Source organism: Arctopsyche grandis, chromosome 5 (assembly GCF_051622035.1).
Source record: "Arctopsyche grandis isolate Sample6627 chromosome 5, ASM5162203v2, whole genome shotgun sequence".
In the NCBI taxonomy this organism is placed as follows: domain Eukaryota; kingdom Metazoa; phylum Arthropoda; class Insecta; order Trichoptera; family Hydropsychidae; genus Arctopsyche; species Arctopsyche grandis.
The window spans coordinates 26,959,325-26,979,925 of record NC_135359.1 but is presented as its reverse complement, the minus strand read 5'-3'; the positions used below and the strand labels follow the sequence as shown (position 1 = coordinate 26,979,925).

Sequence of the window (20,601 nt, the reverse complement as noted above, 5' to 3'; positions counted from 1 at the left end):
TACTTAACTATTATGATGTTTTGTGACTACTTACTACTGTTTTTTTAATGTATTATATTATGTACATATAAAAATGTATTTTTTCTATTATATTTTCGAACATTGTGGCGTATTAGGAACCTGTTATGCCACAGTGGTCCAAACTTTAAATAAATAATGTATAGAATGAGTGAGGACTTACAATTATGTTAAAATCAACGCTATATTATCACAATACATATATTTATTACGTGTTAATAGCATGTCATACAAGTTATTAACAAAAATAAACCAAAAATAAAATCATATATGTACATACATATATATTATATATACATACATAAACAAATTTAATAACAAAAAATGGCATATATTTCATAATGTACTATGCATTAAGTAATCGCAATAACTAAAATCCTAAATTAAATACATAAAATACAGATCATTTTAATGTCTTAAGAAATTGCGATATTAAAATTTTTGCTCCTTGAGTTTTCTTCGAAAAAAATCATAATTTAATACAATTAATAATAATGACTTTTATATATCTTATTTATAAGTTATTTCTGAATTCCATTAAAATGCGCTGTATGTGTGTAGTTCTGAATTAAAAACTGATTCCATTAAAAAAAAAATTATAAAATATAAAGAAAATATATGTATAGTCAGAAAGAAAAAATTAATAAAAATAAAAGAATATAACAACAAATAAAATGTATAAGAATTTCATTATCTAAATTGTACTAAATAATTTTTTTTAAACTGTTGTACAAAAACTAGGTTTAACTAAGTCGTAAATTTTTGGAATATAAGTCAGTGTTCCACTATATATAATATAAAGTATTGAGAAACAGGTTGATAAAATCTCTACACTTATATAATATTGTATGATCCGAGTATGAAAATATGTTCAGATTTTTTTTTTAATATTTAACTACGATCTGACTACTTGTACATAGTGAACATCAAGCAAACAGAATACTTGACGACATAATGGGCAAGTACATTTATTGCTGAGCCATGTTTCCGGGTGGTCGGGATCTTGTCTAGTGGCAAACCATCGTCCCATGCAATCGGCACACCACATTGGTCTAAAAATACAAAATAAAACGGCAATGTTGAACAATATATACATTTGTAAGATGGAAAAATTGCCAAAAAAGTAATTAACCTGCAACCACATGATTGACATTGTTCAACTTCTTCCTCACCACGTTGTTGGGCATTAGTGCATTGTTTATAGAGTTTAATATCAGCAACAGTTTGCATACATCCAATACACAGTTCGAGATCCTTAAAAAAACATTTTAATTCATAAATAAAGTTTGTTCTAAAAACAAGCTTAAAAGAAAGAGGCTTGTAAATATGTATGTATTATCTTAACATATGTTGAAATTTACTAACTTGTTCAGTTTCATATTTATCGTTTAAGCTTATCTGATCCAAAAAGACTTCGATAAATTTTTCAATAATTGTTTTATGAAAAACTATATTTGGCAATATCACTATAGGCCTTGAAACATTACTCTGTAAATCTTTAAAATCCAATGAATTTATTCGAATATGAAATAGTACGCAATTTCTCCTCATTGATTTAACTTCAATGTTGATAAATTGTTCACCGCCACTAGTCGGCGACAGCTGATGAGTATCTGCCTGAAAATATATAAATTTTCAATTCCAAAACAGTAATTCAACGTTATTATAATTGTATTATTTAAAAAAAAAGACACTCACAGTCTTAACAATCATTATAGTGTCATTTTGTTGAGCAAATTTCAAATCGTAAAAACCTACTTTAATAATCCAATTACCAGTCACGATGATTTTATTAGTCTCGTTCGTACTTATAATTATTTTTTGAACACTGAAAAATAAAACTTTATTAGTACCGCACGTATAGTAGGTAATGTTTAATTTAAAGACTACAAATTTGCAAACACGACTGTATGTTAAGGTGACCATTTTTTTCAAATTCAAAACCAGGACATTTTTTTTCCAAAAACGTATCAATAAATACTTCAAATATTTAAAACGAAGATTAAAGAATCATGGACGCACATTTATGAAAAAATTAATTGATTTTCTTGAATTCTCATATAAAATTCTATATATTCTATAATTCTATATACACAAGACTATAAAAACATTATACTAAGTGATTAGCAAACATTTTAACGTTTCAAAATTCGATTTCGTTTTATCACTGGACTATATATTGTGCATGAAAGTAAAAAGTTCTTCGGCTGGTGCATTTGTTCCTGATAAATGTAAACAACATTTGACTAAATTTTCAATATTTTCGCTTAAGAATTTGTATATTTATCCATCTATTAGTTAAAAAATATTCTATAACATAAAAGAGTGTACCGGTTTTATCTCACAACTTACCAGGACAGATACCCAAAAAACCAGTACTGTCCTGGTAGAATTAGTACGAGTGGTCACCTTACTGTATGTCATTTCCAATTATTATATAATTATTCGATTACAAGGTCACAAGTGTTTAAAAGCTAAGAAAACCAGGCATAAATAATTAACATATGTTCTATTGACTATCTAATGTTGCATCGAATCATTTCAATCTCAAATCCTTATCAAATTGCATATTAGAATCAATCACATATATTCCAGAAAAATGAGCAATAAACAAAAGAATTGAAATAACCTTTTATATTCAGCATTGACGCTGGCAATTAAAGATGACAGCGACGTATTAGAATCACAGTATTGAGCAAGATTTTTACAGGCCGGATGCAGGGCCCAATTGTCCCGGTACCACTCGGCTATTTTGACGAGCGCGTATATAGGTATGATGAGAGCGAGAGTCCATGCCAGTTTCCACCAGGAGAAGGCGGGCTCTAGCAGCATGTCGGTGTGCGGAGGCAAATCCCGAAGCAGCATCCCCAACAGATAGCCCAGAGGCAGAGCTGAGTGCACGAAGGCCGTGAGAGCTCCTCGGCGACATTGGTAGACCACGAAAGAGTCCGTTTCCGAGCCCAAGGGCGCAGAAATCAACTGGGCCAAGGTGAGACCGGCAGCAGAGAAGACGGCTGGTGGCCACACGATCAGTGCGCACCACAGCAAGTAAACCAGGAGATAGAGGGACATCGTAATTACCAGCACCGATTGCGGTACCACGTTGCCATGAAATACTCGACGCGCACGCCGATTGACAGTTCTCTGACACACAGGCTGCCAATCGTTTTGTCGACCGTGCAAATGCGATTCCACGCGCTCTCAATTAGCCATAAATATATTTTAAGCCGGCCATAATTTTGCTTACGTACCTACTGTTACGTATACTAAAATAAGAGGTGTAACGCGACGTTTTCCCATCGTCCCATAGGGCAACACTCGCCCTTTATTTCGAGTGGCCACCCAGGGAAAAGCCTTAGGGCGCGATCACACAGCGAGGGAGCGGTATGCTATACGCGGGATATTTTTTTTAGATAGTTTTAAACACACACAAATTGTAGGGTCATACCCGGTACGATACGCCGGATCTTACGGGATCGTGCGGGATCGGAGCGGTCTCGTTGAAATTCTATAGAATTGTTTATACTAACTTGACGGTGATATATAGTAATTCGTCGACCCTCGGACGACGCTTGACAGTGATCGATAACGGTGTATCCCATATTTGCAAAAAAATATAGCAGAACTTGTCGGAATAATAAGATTATAGAAAATACAAATTACATTAAGGATTTCAAGCTTTTATTGTTTAATAATTCAGTTTTAAACTTAATTAGTAAACAATTAACAAAAATAGACAAACAAGTGTCCGGTTTATAACAACAATTGACTAATGTTTCCGGGTAGGTTTAAGAATTAAATACTCATTCGATACTTTCATAAACAAACTCTGCGATCACGGACAAAGATGTATTCAGCATAAAGGGTTTTATGTAGTACACTAATTGTTTACCGGAACCAATTGTTACTAAATAAACAGAAATGACTAGACAATGGACTCAAGTTTTTTGGTACAAAAACTAAATACGTACTTAAATCCCTAATACCATCAACAGATAAACGAACAAAGATGTTTTTTACGTAAAGGGCTATAGTGCACTCAATATGGACTGTAACTAATTGATACTAAATGCATTTCCGTATGAATGTATGTACATGTCGATACAATAACATGTTCGTTTAAAGAGAGCCCATTTTTACTTTATTTTATATCAAGAACAAAGTATTTTTTATTTATACTTTTTATACTCAAGAAAGTGGTGACTGCAAACAGTTCGTCTTTTGAGCTCGGTCATCGCAGTTCATAATATCGGTACATCGCAGTTCATAATGTCAGAAAAATTAATAGAAGTTGTGCGACAGTACGAATGTGTCTATGACGTCAGATCCGTAAAATATAAGGACCAAAACATTCGCAATGAAGCTTGGGAGGAGATGTCAAAAAAAATATGGGATACACCGTTATCGATCACTGTCAAGCGTCGTCCGAGCGTCGACGAATTGGTATATATCACCGTCAAGTTAGTATAAACAATTCTATAGAATTTCAACGAGACCGCTCCGATCCCGCACGATCCCGTAAGATCCGGCGTATCGTACCGGGTATGACCCTACAATTTGTGTGTGTTTAAAACTATCTAAAAAAAATATCCCGCGTATAGCATACCGCTCCCTCGCTGTGTGATCGCGCCCTTATAGGCGCGCGCGCATGTGGAGCGCGCCCTCTTACCCACCCACCGCCGACGAAGAAAGATCTCTCCTATGCACGTCTCCAGGGGGAGACGGGGCCCAGAGATCCATCACCATCAGTGCTGAAGAACCGCTGCGAGGTCGAGTGTAGCATCACTCCCTCCCCTGAGTTCCAGCACAACTTCCCCTGCATTCCTCACGCTGTTTCCGGAGAAACCTCAGCCGTGAGACGACGAGGAAGCTGTTATCAACGAAGACGACTTGCAGTCAGGAACCTCCCCGACTATATACATATATATAACTATCCCAAGGTTAGTCCACGTTTCTACATAACCCGACCCTTGGAAGAATAACGACGTATAACGCCCTCTGCATCACGCGCGCGTAAATCCGTTCGTCACAGAGGTTAATAAAGAGCCGCCGGTTAAGTGCAATCAGATTAGGACGAGGCGCATCCCTGACACTGTGCGACCGCTATAATTGGTTTCGAGGATTATCTGCAAACTTAGTGCAAGTAAGCTAAACAATGGCGTAGTAGCGGCCACCGGTCGCATTCCCGTGGTCCCTTCTCAGATGTGACCGATACCTTGGTACCGTGGGACCAAATATCGTGAGAATACATATCCGAGTACGTGACCATAACAATAAGTAAACGAATCGCAAGTCGAAGATGTCCTGAGAGACATGCCCCTTATAAAGGTCTGTTCATACTTAACAGCACTGCACGGCTTCAGCACTGCACGACTCCGTTTCAAATATGTCATTTTATTACATTTCTATTCATATCTACCTACACGTCACGTTCACAGCACTTTGGCCGAGTGCAAGGCAAAATCGGCTTACTTATACATTAGAGGCCATGACGATACGGCGCAATATTGCTTACGTCGTATTGTCGAGTACTTGCAATATGTGGATGATGAAGAATTTTTTTTTAAATATTTCCGTAAAAAATTAATTTTTTTTTTAAATATTTGCGCCGAAACCATGTCGAAAGATTGAACAGCTGTCAACTGTTGTTCAGACTATGTCTGATGATCGGCTTTCGTGGCTTTACGACCCACGATTTGGCCGATATATTTTTTTGTGCTGGCCACCCTGACAGCCAACACAAACTGACAGTTGTCATAGCGGTTTGGCGCGTAATCACCCCGGTGTTTACGGGGCCCACCTCGCCACCGAAATCACCAGCTAGAGGCTGGTGAGGGTTGTGACGATACTTGGAGACCAGCTCCAGTATCCGTCCGGTGTGCACCAGAGGAAGCTTGGTCTGTCTTCGTCCAGAAGGCAGACAACTGAGCTACGCGTGGCTAACCTCAAAGGGCACGCGTGGTTACTTTGTTACTCCCCCCCCCCTGCTTATTCTCTGTATTTATATATATATATATATAAAATACAGTCACCATACAAACAGAATTACAACCTGTTATCATTATTATATAATTTCCCGCCTTTGTCCTGTATCACACTCCCTTACGCACACTGTACGAGAGAGAGAGAGAGAGATAGACATCAGCAGAGACCAGACCGCAGACGACGACCTGTAGATCCCTTGGAGGAGACCAGTCCCGCCCACGCTTACCACTAGCTATCTCACAAAACCGACTTCGGGGGTGCTCTCGAGTTGAACATCCCTGGAGTCTGTACAACTGTCACTATCGATAATTGGTCCAAAACAGCAAAGCGGCAGACTCATGGCACGTAATTCGCGTGTATATTTCCACGATGGCCAAAAAACGGATACAATACGTTGACGGATGTTGCTGTAAGGTATGAACAGGAAATGTCGGGTACTGCTGTAAGCCTGCCGTGGCGTAAACGTGACGGTTGGTATGAATATACCCATACAAAATGTACCAAAGAATACTTTTCGTACGGCCGGATACCTGCTGAAGTCGGTACGTGCTGACTAGGTATGAACAGACCTTAAGGCGGTACTTAGGCGATATCAAGACATTCTGGACGGAGCACTGCCAGCGCGTGTATCTCCTTAATCACCAATAAATGCTGTGAAACGACTTTGGCCTTTTACTTGGATCCTCCACCCACCCCTACTATGCAACACTACTACGTATGTATTTTCAAAAACCTACCTGGCCGGTAAGCCTAGTGCAAAATAGAATTTTCGTCAATATGGATTTGGTATAAGTGTGAGTATGAATCATTATTGATACTGACAGCTTGCAAGCGCGACAAACACTTTACCGTTAAAAATAAAACAGGTCGCGGTTGCGTCTTATCCGTTAGAGAAAATAATCAGGTCTGTGTAATCGGAGTCGTTGATTTTTTGCTGGAGTCGTAAAAAGTCGAATGACTTTTTACTTAAATCAATCATTTTTGCATGTGTTTCATTGCACAGCACCAATTTTTTCAGCGCCGTAAAGCGAAGGTTAATAAATAATAATGTATGTAAATATTGAATAATCAATAGTAAGTTTAGTTTAGGACTCGTGTTTGTAACGAGAGTGACTTACTTATCCACAATTTATGCAGATCTGAGAATATATTCTAAGCATCGATTATAATCAACGAATAATCGATTTGATTAAGGTTTATAGTATTATGGAGGATGAACGAATGAGACGACTGGCATGTTAATGCACGTGTTTATTATATGACAGCTGAAGACAGAGTGAGTAGTAGCTCTCCGAACCCAGCCGAGTTGGTTCCCACTCGCAGGAAGGCAACCAAACTCGACCATGTCGTATAAGCGAGCCGCCACATCACTCCCCCCCCCAGCATCAGCGATACCAAAATTACTGTGGCGGCTCGCTTATACGACATGGTCGAGTTTGGTTGCCTTCCTGCGAGTGGGGACCAACTCGGCTGGGTTCGGAGAGCTGCTACTCACTCTGTCTTCAGCTGTCATATAATAAACACGTGCATTAACATGCCAGTCGTCTCATTCGTTCATCCTCCATACTGGTGACCCCCGACATCGAGCCACGCAGCCTCGATCAATTTCAACATGCCGCTCATCCCTGCCTCGCCGAGCCAGGCGGGGAAGCTACCCGTTGCGCCCCCATCGCCATCAACAGAGCGCGTCGCGGCCCGCGGGTGACAATAAACGAGCAGACACGGCTACCTACCTACCTACCTACCTACCGACGTCCAGCCACAACGTCGATGACAGGTGCTTATAAAAATGGGGGAGCGAATGAGACGACGATCTTGACAGCTGGATGTGGAGTCATGCGCGATCCACTACACATAGAACGGTCATCCAGCACCACAAGACATACACCACCTCAGCACCATCATCATCATCATCATCATCAAGGCCCCGTCCGTCCCCACGAGCGTCGTCACGCCGAGACGTCGTCATGCCAGTCGTCTCATTCGTTCATCCTCCATATTACAAAGAAACAAATTTTACAAAAGAAAAAAATTATTGTTACACAAAGAGAAAAAATTATTACGTGGGGAGAAAAAAAATTGTTGACGTGGGTCATCCGCTGTGTACATAGGTGTACCGCCCTGAATGGTCGGTAGATTCGAGGGCGGTGACGTCGCGAGCAGGACGGTGGCTGGTCCGATGGTCGCGTCGATGCGATGCGATGCTGCGGCGGCGCCGCTCTTCCGAGGCTGATGTCGGTTGGTGTGGCGGCGGGGGCGGCAGGGGCATCGATGTGGTTGATGATACTCCGAGCTGGACTGTGAGTCGTTGTGGCTCGTGGAGGTGTTGTAGCGCTACCACCCGTCTCGGCGTGACGACGCTCGTGGGGACGGACGGGGCCTTGATGATGATGATGATGATGGTGCTGAGGTGGTGTATGTCTTGTGGTGCTGGATGACCGTTCTATGTGTAGTGGATCGCGCATGACTCCACATCCAGCTGTCAAGATCGTCGTCTCATTCGCTCCCCCATTTTTTAAACCACCTGTCATCGACGTTGGCTGGACTCCAGTCGGTAGGTAGGTAGGTAGGTAGCCGTGTCTGCTCGTTTATTGCCACCCGCGGGCCGCGACGCGCTCTGTTGATGGCGATGGGGGCGCGGCGGGTAGCTTCTCCCGCCTGACTCGGCGAGGCAGGGATGAGCGGCATGTTGAAATTGATCGAGGCTGCGTGGCTCGATGTCGGGGGTCACCAGTATGGAGGATGAACGAATGAGACGACTGGCATGTTAATGCACGTGTTTATTATATGACAGCTGAAGACAGAGTGAGTAGTAGCTCTCCGAACCCAGCCGAGTTGGTTCCCACTCGCAGGAAGGCAACCAAACTCGACCATGTCGTATAAGCGAGCCGCCACAGTATTTCATCAAATTATATGCATCTCCTGACCTGTCCAAATTCACTGAATACGGAATATCTGACATTGCAATTTTCATTAGTACGATAGTTCGAGTGGCTAACTCTCGATGGATGGCATTTTGGGGTGCCAGATGTTCCGTGATCGAGATTTAAGTGACGTGTGTGGAATAATAACTAAAACTGTCTCACACATATAGAAACAAAAATAGAAAAAAAATCAATTGGAATCGCTTATATTTTTTTATCAACTCCACGGCCCTTGAAAAAATACAGCTTCACGTGGTGCGCTCACTCTTACAGTGATGTTTTCTATTTTACCTCTGTTTACACAAAACTGCTCAGTCGTTTTGAGTCAACTTATAGCTTAAAATTGATCGATTTAAACCAAATCTTAAGAAGAAGAAGAAGATTCGGCGAACAGCAGTCAACTGAGTCGATCAGTCAGCTGTAGAGTTGGATAGCGAGTAGGTCGTGTATTAGAATGTCTCGTATGATGGAGTGCAGGCTTTGCCTTTGTCCAGCTCCAGCCGCATTTTCTGTCAGCATTTATGAGGATCCTCATCCACTGGTGCAACGCATTTGGGCCTGCTGCCAACTGCGGGTCGGTTACAGTTACTTTGAACCCACTGCTATCTCATCAATCCAGTCTCATTACCACCTTTCTTATTTGCAGGCCTTTAAAGATGATGGACTTCCAGATATGATATGTCTTTCATGTGAAAACAATCTGAAGTTGCTCAGTAGTTTTCGAAACGTTTGTCTTCGAAGTAACCAAACATCGAAAATGAGGCTAGACGAGTGTTTGGAAATCAAGACGGAGGAAATATATCTGGAAGATTTAGTATGTGAAGATTCGCCACCAAACGTGTTAAACTCCACTGTCAATGTCGAAATGAATGAAAATATAAATTCATCGGTAAAGCGACTCATTTTCACACTTTCAAGATACTAAGCTCATTCAATATACTGTATAATATTCGGTTTTTTACAGATGCGTAGAGGAAAAGTTTCTTCATATGATTACCGACTAAAAAAAATAGATGATATTGAAAGTCTACGGCAAGAGTCTTCAATATTGAAAACTGCAGATGCAATCAGCTCGACACATTCTCAATCGGATCATAAAATTAATATCCAAGTCATGTTTAACCGTGTAACTAAAGTACGGCCGCGTAAAAAAAAAATCACTTCATTCAAATGCGAAATTTGTTCAAAATCTTTCACTCGTAAAATAAATCTTGTGAAGCATATAAGATCTCACGCCGCGGGGAGACTATATAAATGTAACATTTGCTTAGAATCATTTCCGAACAAGTCTGACCTAGCGGTACACAAAAAGTCTCATCCTGAAGCAAAGCCATACCAATGTTATATTTGTTTAAAATCATTTACTCGAAAACATCATCTTGGTACACACATGAAATTTCACGCCGGAATACAACCATATAAATGCAATGTTTGTTTAAAATTGTTCGTTCAAAAACATAGCTTTAAGGTACACCTAAGAACTCACACCGGAGAAAAGCCGTTCAAATGTGATATTTGCTCGAAATCATTCACTCACAAAAATAGTCTCGTTGCACACATGAATTCGCACGCTGGGATAAAACCATACAAATGTGATGTTTGCTTAAAATCATTTGTTGTTAAATCTTACCTCGAGGGCCATTTGCGATCTCACATCGGGGAAAATCCATTCAAATGTGATATTTGTTTAAAATCATTCACACACAAAAATACTCTCAGTGAGCACATGAAATCTCACACCGGCTTGAAACCGCACAAATGCGTTGTCTGTTTGAAGTCATTCAGCCGCAAAGGCAATCTTAGTACACACATGAAATCTCACGGGGAAAGACTGTTTAAATGTGACACTTGTTTAAAATCATTTTCTCGAAAATCCACCCTCTTGAGGCATTTAACATCTCACACCGGTGAAAAACCATACAATTGTGACATTTGTATGAAACCATTTCCCAACAAATCTGCTCTTTCGATACACGAAAGAACGCACTCGGGTGAAAAGCCGTATAAATGTGATATTTGTTTAAAATCATTCTCTCAAAAATCTACCCTTAAGACGCACGAAACATCTCACACCGGGATAAAACCACACAAATGCCACTTTTGTCCAAAATCATTCGCTGTAAAACATTATCTTGTGACGCATTTGAAATCTCACACTGGGGAAAAACCACACAAGTGTAATATTTGTTTCAAAGCATATGCTGAAAAATCCACCCTTACGAGACATTTGAAAACCATACACTGAAAAATTTATCTAATCGTATTGGCAAATTCTTCTTTTTCATTTTGATCAATGGATCCGGTGAGCGATCTAATTCCACTTTTCTCAGTCCTGCACCAGTTAAATGCATTGCTTAGGGACAATCCTATCAGTTTTTTTATTTGATCTGACCATCCCGTCGCTTTAGTGTTCCGGTGACTACCAGCTTCTCGAGGTTATCTACATTTTTCTTGGCAATCTGACCAAAGTAGGATAGAATCCAGTGGTGGCTCGTCTATATGGGCTGCGGGGCTGCAGCCCTCCCAGTATAGTACAAATGCATGCTATTTTTGCCCTCCATATGGACTGAAGTATAGTACATATTCATGCTATTTTTGTCTGCATTTGATCACTGGTATGGCTATTACAGCCCGATTAATCTCTGCAGCCTCCCCCCCCTATGAATTCTCACGAGCCGCCACTGATAGAATCCCTTTTATACCAGCTGTGGAGTCTCTGAAACTGCCAGCTCTTTGAGGATAGAGACGTTTGGGTTCCCGGAAAAATGCACTAAATTGCACTGAATAGTGGCGCAGTTCTAATTTAGTAATAAGTCCTAATTTTCAAAGGCTCTGTGGTATTCAATTGCGTTAGTTCTCCTTGGGCATCTTTGAAAGTTTGGATGTCTCGAGAGTGCAACTATCTCGAGTGCATTTTTTCGGTCACCAGACGTTTGTGCTTCTTGCAGACCATGGAATGCGCAACATTCACCTCCAGCAGCACATTTCAAAGGCATCTAACATGTCCCTTTCTCCTTTTTGCAATGTCTATTGTACCAGATATTGCACCAGATGGATTTTCGTTGTCAGACTGATCATCGCCGTTTTCGCCATTCCTATTCTTCTGCAGATTTCTGATTGGCATTCTTCTTCTCTTAAGATTAGGGCAGCTAGGTAGGGCATAGTCTTTTATTGGCAAATTAACCTTCCGTCGGGCGCAATACGATGACTGCTGAGTTCTGGCGCAATGTGCTTGATGGGCACACATTTAAACCTAATTCAACATCACCGTCTTATCACCAAAGTTCCTTGAGACTTTGCTGATATCCTCTGTATGCCCCTGCTAGATACAGCTATCAAATAAAAGCTCTCATTTCGATTACATCCGTGAGTTTGATATCCCTATCTCTGGAAAATTAGTTCCTGATGGTTTCTATTTACTGATTAGTTAGTGTACTTTACTATCATATTTGATATTTCTTTGGTAAATAGACAATTCCAACAATAAAAAACAGTCTTAGCAGCCGTCGCGTTCCCTTTGACTCCAGGTAAGTGAATAATAATAGTTGGGAGATCCAGGGCCGCTCTAAGGGTAGTTGGCGCCCCGATGCAAATCCAAAATTTGCGCCCCCCGCCCCCCAAAAAATTATAAAATGATAATAAAAAGAAAATATTGTAATATATTTATAATTCAAAATTGAAGGCCTTTCGTAGTTATATTTATATTATATCTTAAAGTAATATCTATACCTATATTAACTGATGTAACTCAATAAAGACTTAAATTATTGACAATTTAATTTTACTTTCGATCTAATTATTATCTGATATTAATTATTGAACGTGTATACATGTCTATGTGCATTACATTTCTGCCGTGGCTGCTTTTTTTCCACACTTTTGCACACGAAACGTAGACTTTGGCAACGTCGCATATTTATTTCGATTTTTGTTTAACGGAAGCTGTCGGTATAATTTTTTTTTGAGGCTTGTGCGTCCGGGTGTTCTGCACCCTTAAATCATCCCTTAGAGCGGCCCTGGGGAAATCCCTACGTACACTTTGCGCATTACGTACCTTAAGTGTAACGAGTTTCGGCGATATGAGATTTTTTAAACAACTTCCCATAGTGAAGGTCAAGGACAAGGTAATTGGAAAGTTTATGCTGGAGCACGTTAAAAAAGGGAAACTATTGGGAACGCCAGATGACTAAATCTTCTTGATCAAATTCGCCCGACGAAAAGTTAAATGCTTTCCCCCGTTCATGTCATATTTTTAATTTTTACAGTGAAATTCTAACCACGTTTTCAATATTTTTGTCAAGGAAATTAATATGTGATTTTCTTACAAAGGAATGTAGTTTTGATTACGAAATTTGTATAAAAAAACATTGCTCTTATTCTCTATAGATAAGAAAAAAATCATTCTGCAACATATGTATAGTTTATTGGGCACTTATGACTCAGACCAAATTTGAAGTATTCAATGAATCAGTTTACAGTACACATATTGTTTTTGATATAACAGATTTTTTCTTAAAGAAATACATATAAGCCGCATCTTTTATACTATCGTCAAATGAAAACCAAATCAATTACATGTATTCGATGACATTGCAACAATTTGAATTATATCACGGAAGAGAACATTCACATTTTAAAACATTTTGTTTCTATGTACATATGTATAATTTGGTTCCCGGAAAGATGCACTAAATTGCACTGAATAGTAGCGTAGTTTCGAGAAGTCATAATTTCCAAAGCTGTTCAAAAAGAACTTACGCAATAGAATTCCACAAAAATGAAAAGGTTAGCACCCTCGGATAACATCCAAATACCCCTTGACGCTTTTTTGTGGAGTTCTATTGCGCTAGTTCTCCTTGAGCATCTTTGAAAGTTTGAATGACTCGAGAGTGCATTTTTCCGGTCACCGTATAATTTAATATAAATTTTAAATATCAGCGCAAATTAATGTATGCGTATTATATATAATATTTTTTTCATTTCAAAAAAGCTTAGTAAAAATACAAAGATCTTAATTTAAATGCAATTTATAGTAAATTTCATAAAAATTTATTCTTTATGTAATATCCTCCGAATGATATATCCGTAAAACATTATTTAATGTAGTTTCTATTTGTTAAATTTGTGCATAAAACAGAATATTGTGAAAGACAAACATTGTTTTATTTTTTTATAATTATTTTTATATAACTTTTATACCTAACTTCTTTTATTCTATTCAGTACCAAAAATATTATGATGGCTTACTACATCATTATGTTTTTAACAATAAAAACCAAAGAGATTGAATATATAACATGACTTTTTTAATTTTATCGATTGGAGCATAAAACTTTGGGATGAAACATTTTCAACATTAACAAATTCTATTAAATGTCAGTTATATTTCGCTTCTTATTAAAAAGATCTATGTTTTATTTGAACGTAATCTGTGGCACATTATACACATTCAACCGCTTTGATTAAAAATGAAAAATTGATTTATAACATCAATAAAATATTTGCTTCTTCTCTTACACTTATAATAAAAATATACATATTTACATATGTGACGAAAGTATAATTTTTGCATACATTTCTTTGTTTTCATTGAAAAAGATGTTTCTGTAAGACATCTGCGTGGTTTAAAAATAAGTATTAGACTGTTGTACACAATCAGATAATATTATCAAACATCAAAAATTATTAAGATGTGTATATTTTACTATATATATAATAATTTAACATGATATAAATAAAAGGTACATTTATTGTGTGATTTTCAATTGTTTATCTTCAATGTTTAATAACGATATTTGTATTATGTACAAACAGTCCTAAAGGGATGAATATTGTTGTAATCAATAAATTCTAATATCAATAACAGGTACAACGATAAATCTTAAATGACTTGGAATTAAATAGCAAATATTATAATATATTTCAATTTAACTTTAGCAAAAACTATCTACTTGAAGTTGTAATTGTTCAATATAAACATTTTAATATAAACAAGGGGGGGGGGGGGCTTTGTATTTATATATTATAGCACCAAATAATACGAATAAGCATGAAAGTTTATTAAAAGTATGTAAAATACTCGGACGACTGTTTTTATTTTTCATATATTAAAAAAAAATCTTTTCTCCGCTTATATTTGCTATTGTACAATATTAAAATAAAGCTATTTACGAAAAATTCTTAAAATTATTCGAGGTAACTTTAATAAATAATTAATATATATGTATATATAATCAGGGGGACCGAAAAGTAATCAAAATTTTTCGCCGAGCTCTTTCGCAGTCAGTTTGTGTCGAGACACGTTCCAGTAAACACTTAAGTTTTCATATTATGTTGAAGTTATTATTGTAAATTTATTGTTTACGCTTAAAACATTTTGTTTTCTACCTGAGGAAAGATGTTGAGACCAAGGGCACTTGCGTCATTTTATGTTGTTTATGTAAGACCAAGTAATGAAGGCAAACGAAGCAGTGAAAAAAATCACCGATACTTACAGGGATATTTTGAAAGTAAACAAGTGTCATCATGGTATAAACAATTTAAAAATGGGAATAGGGACATCAAGGAGATAGCTCAAAAATTAGATTATAATATCCTGACGTCAATAGTGGAATCAGATCCTCATCAAACCATCCAGGAATTATCGTTCGAAGATTAGCTGTCCATGGTCTATATTTGTCGCATAGGAAAATTGCATAGACGGGGAATTTAAGAATATTTTTTTGATTACTTTCCGTCCCCCCAAATATATATATATTTAATATTATTATTAAAATTATTTATTAATGTATTCTTATAAAATTTATAATCAAATTTATTTTACTATATAGCGCTTTCTTAATAATTGGAAGCAAAATCTTCAATGCAAATCTCTGCAATTCCTCACATTACTATCGATAACTTTCAAAGTAGGCAATATTGAAGGACGATTAACCCACTTCACCATAATCCACACCTAGCTCTTCTGATACATTGGTCCAATTAATCTTCACCTCAGTCAGAATGATTTCTATGTTTTGCATCCAATAATGTATGTAATCGTTAAAATTTTCATACGACTTAGCCAAAATGAAATGAGTATATATCTCTATAAGCTCTGTCTATTTTTATCACATCACAATGGTGATTTCAAACCATGTCACGAATATTTTTTTATAATAATAGAATATAATCAAAATAATCAGTTTTTTATTTAAAATAAAATCTGCGTCTGGATTGAATTTGAATATAAAATCTATCTCTGGATTATTTATCAAAAAATACTCATTAGTTTTAGTGGTATTCATAAATTATTATTTTAAACAAATACAAATACCTAACATAATGTACAAGAACATTTTGATTCTGACTTTTATTCACTCAAAACGTTAAAATATAAGAGTGAACTAGGTATACCAATTTTTACATATTTGGTGTATAATGGTTTAAAACTAGACACTCTTACAGTCGACAGCTTACTGTTGATCGATCTCCGCTGCTGTTCTATCCACAATAATACTTTTCATTTATACTATTCATAATAATACTTTTGTGCGGATTACCACATATGTATTATTTTAAATAAAATAAAATAACTAACTTAGCACAACCTATAATCCCAAATAAAGCAACCGAATTTACTCTACCATCTTTGTTTTCAAAATAAGAACTGGCCAATACAGAATAACGAAAAGTAAAAAGACGGCTGGGAAAATCATGCGCGATAGCTTGTCAATCTCTCTCCACAACACTTTTTCTTGGCCAGTATCTGAATCCAACCAGGCCACTTGCAAAATACTCTGTCTGCGCTCCATACCACGGCCTGCCGTACTATTTGACGGCGAAACTACTTCTACTTTTCTACATCTCACACCGGCATTGTCCCAAGCTGCCACTGTGTTGCATCCTCCTTTTTCCGTTGAGTTTATCCTCTAAAATTGTTTTAAAACGTTTAAAAACGACATCATTTAATGATCAAGTGTTATAAAGTGCATAATCTTACCACCGGAATGATTCTAGGCAGACCGTCTTGGGTCTTCTTCTTATTTATTTGGTATTGAACATCAAGTACTTTAACCACTACGAATTCTCCCAAAGCTGCGAATACGAACACCATACATCCAGCCATCCACAAATCTAAAGCCTTAAATATCAATCGAAAAGTCAATATTTTACATTGTGTGTATTCAAATTTAAGCGTTTTTTAATGTAGAAATACCTTAACATAAGCCACTGGAGGAATATCAGCACGAAGACCTGTAAACATTGTAACTAAAGTCAACATGCATGTCACTAGTAATGTTACTCTCCCCGGGATTGCATCTAAATCCAACCAAAAGCTGAACCAAGAAAGCATTACAACTAACGATGACGGTGCAAAAGTTTGTATCAAATGGTGTCCGATTTGTCTTTCAAATCTGAAATAGACCACCAGACGCGAGTAATTACCTGTAAAAATATACTTTTTATAGTTTTTATATGGAAGAAATATTATTTTTTAAATAGAACTATACATATGTTAGCATACCATCCTTTTCTACCATATAAGCATCCGTCTCGTCGAGTCTTAGTGGCTCACCCATATGATACTGTAGCAGTTTCAGCTCTGGATTTATTGTAACTCCAGCATCGTTCCAACGCAACCTTACTTTTTGATTATTATATGAAACTACAAAAAAAATAATATGTATTAAATGGGTCTAACTCATGGACCGGAATGTGAAATGCCGGAAAACGCAAATATCAAAAGGCAATGATCGAAAATCGAAAGATCAAAAAAAAATGGTGCATGGTAAACGGTACATACTCACTTAATTTGCGCGAGCAGGATACAACAGGAACAAGAGGAACAGGCTTTTCCTCCCGTATTCTGCGCGCGCACATTAATACGGGAGGAAAGGCCTGTTCTTCTTGTTCCTGTTGTATCCTGCTCGCGCAAATTAAATGAGTATTTACGTGAGTATGTACCGTTTACCATGCACCCTTTTTTTTTGATCTTTCGATTTTCGATCTTTGCCTTCCGATATTTGCGTTTTCTAGCATTTCACATTCCGGCCCGTCACGGAGACCGGTATTAAATATATAATTTTAATATTATATTATGTAGTAATAAATTTGGGGTTAACAATTGGACAATTATGATCTGAAAATTTACACTTAAATTAAAAAGTAAATATTCAGCAAGTAAATAAAAACAAAGTGTGTGAAATTGCAATTTTTTCAAATTGTTTATTTAAAATAGTCTCAATCAGATGAAATCTATAAGACATCATATAAATGTTGTCGGTCAGTATCCTATCAATTTCCTCGGTAATAATCTCTGGATTTTTGGAACTAGTGATGAGCTCACCCGAATGAATCTTAAAAACATGACTTTATGGCAAAATGCTATTGTGAGTAGTTCCGTTTTATTATTTAGTTAATATTTAACTTCTAATGAGCGTTCATTTTCAAGATAATTATTGTCTTATTGGTTGGACCCCTTCCCGTTTATCCCATCTTCATAGATACTTACAACTTTCAATATATATTGGACAAGATTGAATGTCCATTGGGTACAGCTGAAATTCCATTTGACATGCAATTATAGCATGCATGCGTGCTGCATATTTCACGGTTTTATTTCGATATAGAGTGACCGATGAAAACTTATGAGTGAGCGTTGCAATTTCTGAAAAAGGCAATTAATATTTGTATCAATATAAAGCTAGAATAAAGAGCCTTGTAAAAATGAAGTATAGATCAATGAAAATTCACCTGTTATTTTAGAGTTCAAGAAATAGGGATCTGGATGCCACAAATTGTCAAAAAATTCTGAAGGTAACGTTACATAGTCGTCTCCTTCTTCAAATATGTCGTTGGGCAATTGTAGACGAGACTCAGTCCAAGTTTGACGGATAAACATGTCCACACTAAAAATTAGTTTTTTGAATATTGTTAAAAAATCTTTTTTCAGTATGAAATACTTTAGTTTGGAAATATGTAGCACTTACCGGAAGTCCATATCTTCAACATTGATAGAATTGACATCCACAACATAAATACTGAACTCAACTACAACTGGTTGTCCTTTTTTTGACGGTGGTCTAACTTCTGCAAAGTACATACATATAACAAATTCAGTAAAAAAATAAAGTTGTTAATAAATTTAAAAAACCACTTATGTAATATTTTTTTTAATTAAGACAGTTCATATATAATATAAGCAACTTTTATATAGAGTATTCTTACATATCATCATCATATATATATAATATCGCTATTCTGTCTGTCTGTCTGTCAGAGATAACGCTCGCCGTACTATAATAGTCGTTTCGATTCGACATACATATGTAGGTTACAGCTAAACCACTGCCATCAAAATGTACGAATATAATACGAACATAATAACAGATCAACGAAAAACTTCTATATATAATATATACTTTTTGCTACCGATGTTTCCTCTGGGCAAATTAGGCTCTGAGCATTTAGTGCCATCTATTGAAAACGTATTTAAGTAATTAATTTTTCTATCATTGTTTTATATTGTTTATATGTACATAGGTAGGTAGGTAGTTTTTACCATTTTTTTCATATTAAACAATTAAATTTAAATATTAAATTAAATATATTTAAAAGGTACTTGAAAAAAATTCGACCGCGTGCAGATCGAACACAGGACCGACACATTCATTTTAATTGTTTTTATTTAATAACTTAATATGACACATGCGATGATATTTCATCGGGTACAACACTAGTAATATATACAGAGCTTGTTTTTATTTTATTCTCCATGCTGAAATCAGCTCATCTATTCAGGAGGTTGATTTTTTTATTATTATTATTGTGGTGGCTCTACGACATGGTCGAGTTTCGTTCACTATCCTGCGAGTTGGGACCAACTCGGCCATGTTGGTCTGTTGCTACTTTACTTCCTTCCCGCCCATCACATTAAACAGTCGTGCCTTACCAATTCCGTCGTTTCACTTCATACGCCCCATATTATGATTATTATTATTACTAGCCTCTTCTTACTTCACTTTCGATTTTTTCATTTGACGAAATTTGGGTTTTTTCCACACTCTTCCAATCGTTGTCAAACTTTGCCATTTTGCTCGGTTTGGCCATCAATATATATATGGAAATCAAGTCTGCCATTATGATGGTGAAAAATAATCGTAATAGAGACGTTTGAAAATACTCCATAATCTTTCTCGGTGACGTGTATTGTCTGTTCCGATCGTTTACTCCCTTTTCGCCACCCTCTCACTATGTCCGATTTTAATTGTTTAAACGCCTATAACTTTTTCTTTTTTCACTCTATGGCGGCTTTATGTCAGAGCATCTTAACCTGTGTGCCGCGGCAATATTTGTTCCCCGAACAGCACTTTGGCCTAATGCGTGCGAGTGAGATCGCGTGTGAGGGAGAAAACCGATGTTAGTTAGCGTTTTGTCACCTATGCATATACGGAATAACTAGCGACTGCCGATAAAGTACATACATATGTATGTACGTAGCTGACAAACTCTACGAGTCGTAAACAATGTGTGCCGCGAATATCCAGAGGTTACGATGCTCTGCTTTATGTCATGGTCGAGTTTCGGTCACATTCCTGCGAGTTGGGACCAACTCGGCCGCGTTTAAAAGTTGCTACAGCACTTCTTCCTCGGCTGCCATAATAAAGACTCGTGCATCAACAACCCAGTCGTC

General features: G+C 37.1%; 3 protein-coding genes across 3 annotated transcripts in view; 1 reads left to right on the top strand and 2 right to left on the bottom strand.

Moving 5' to 3' along the window:
- Nucleotides 1–203: 203 nt before the first annotated feature.
- On the bottom strand, nt 204–3,189 carry LOC143911653 (E3 ubiquitin-protein ligase TM129). Its single transcript, XM_077430635.1, has 5 exons — nt 2,648–3,189; nt 1,717–1,846; nt 1,384–1,635; nt 1,151–1,272; nt 204–1,070 (listed from the first exon to the last, which is right to left on the bottom strand). The coding sequence occupies exons 1-5, from the start codon at nt 3,088–3,090 to the stop codon at nt 914–916; spliced, it is 1,104 nt and encodes a 367-aa protein (XP_077286761.1). The 5' UTR covers nt 3,091–3,189; the 3' UTR covers nt 204–913.
- A 6,104-nt stretch (nt 3,190–9,293) lies between these two features.
- Nucleotides 9,294–12,546, top strand: LOC143911894 (uncharacterized). Its single transcript, XM_077430985.1, has 3 exons — nt 9,294–9,501; nt 9,574–9,816; nt 9,892–12,546. Exons 1-3 carry the CDS (start codon nt 9,382–9,384, stop codon nt 11,170–11,172), a joined length of 1,644 nt encoding a protein of 547 aa, XP_077287111.1. The 5' UTR covers nt 9,294–9,381; the 3' UTR covers nt 11,173–12,546.
- A 3,553-nt stretch (nt 12,547–16,099) lies between these two features.
- Nucleotides 16,100–20,601, bottom strand: part of alka (glycine receptor subunit alpha alkaliphile) — a 107,122-nt gene continuing 102,620 nt past the window's right edge. The window contains exons 3-9 of the mRNA XM_077431673.1: nt 18,899–18,998; nt 18,663–18,817; nt 18,421–18,576; nt 17,434–17,574; nt 17,125–17,354; nt 16,909–17,049; nt 16,100–16,837 (exon numbers count right to left, since the gene is read on the bottom strand). Coding sequence (XP_077287799.1) covers nt 16,544–16,837; nt 16,909–17,049; nt 17,125–17,354; nt 17,434–17,574; nt 18,421–18,576; nt 18,663–18,817; nt 18,899–18,998 — 1,217 coding nt within the window. The 3' untranslated portion in view covers nt 16,100–16,543. The remainder of the gene's footprint in view (nt 16,838–16,908; nt 17,050–17,124; nt 17,355–17,433; nt 17,575–18,420; nt 18,577–18,662; nt 18,818–18,898; nt 18,999–20,601) is intronic.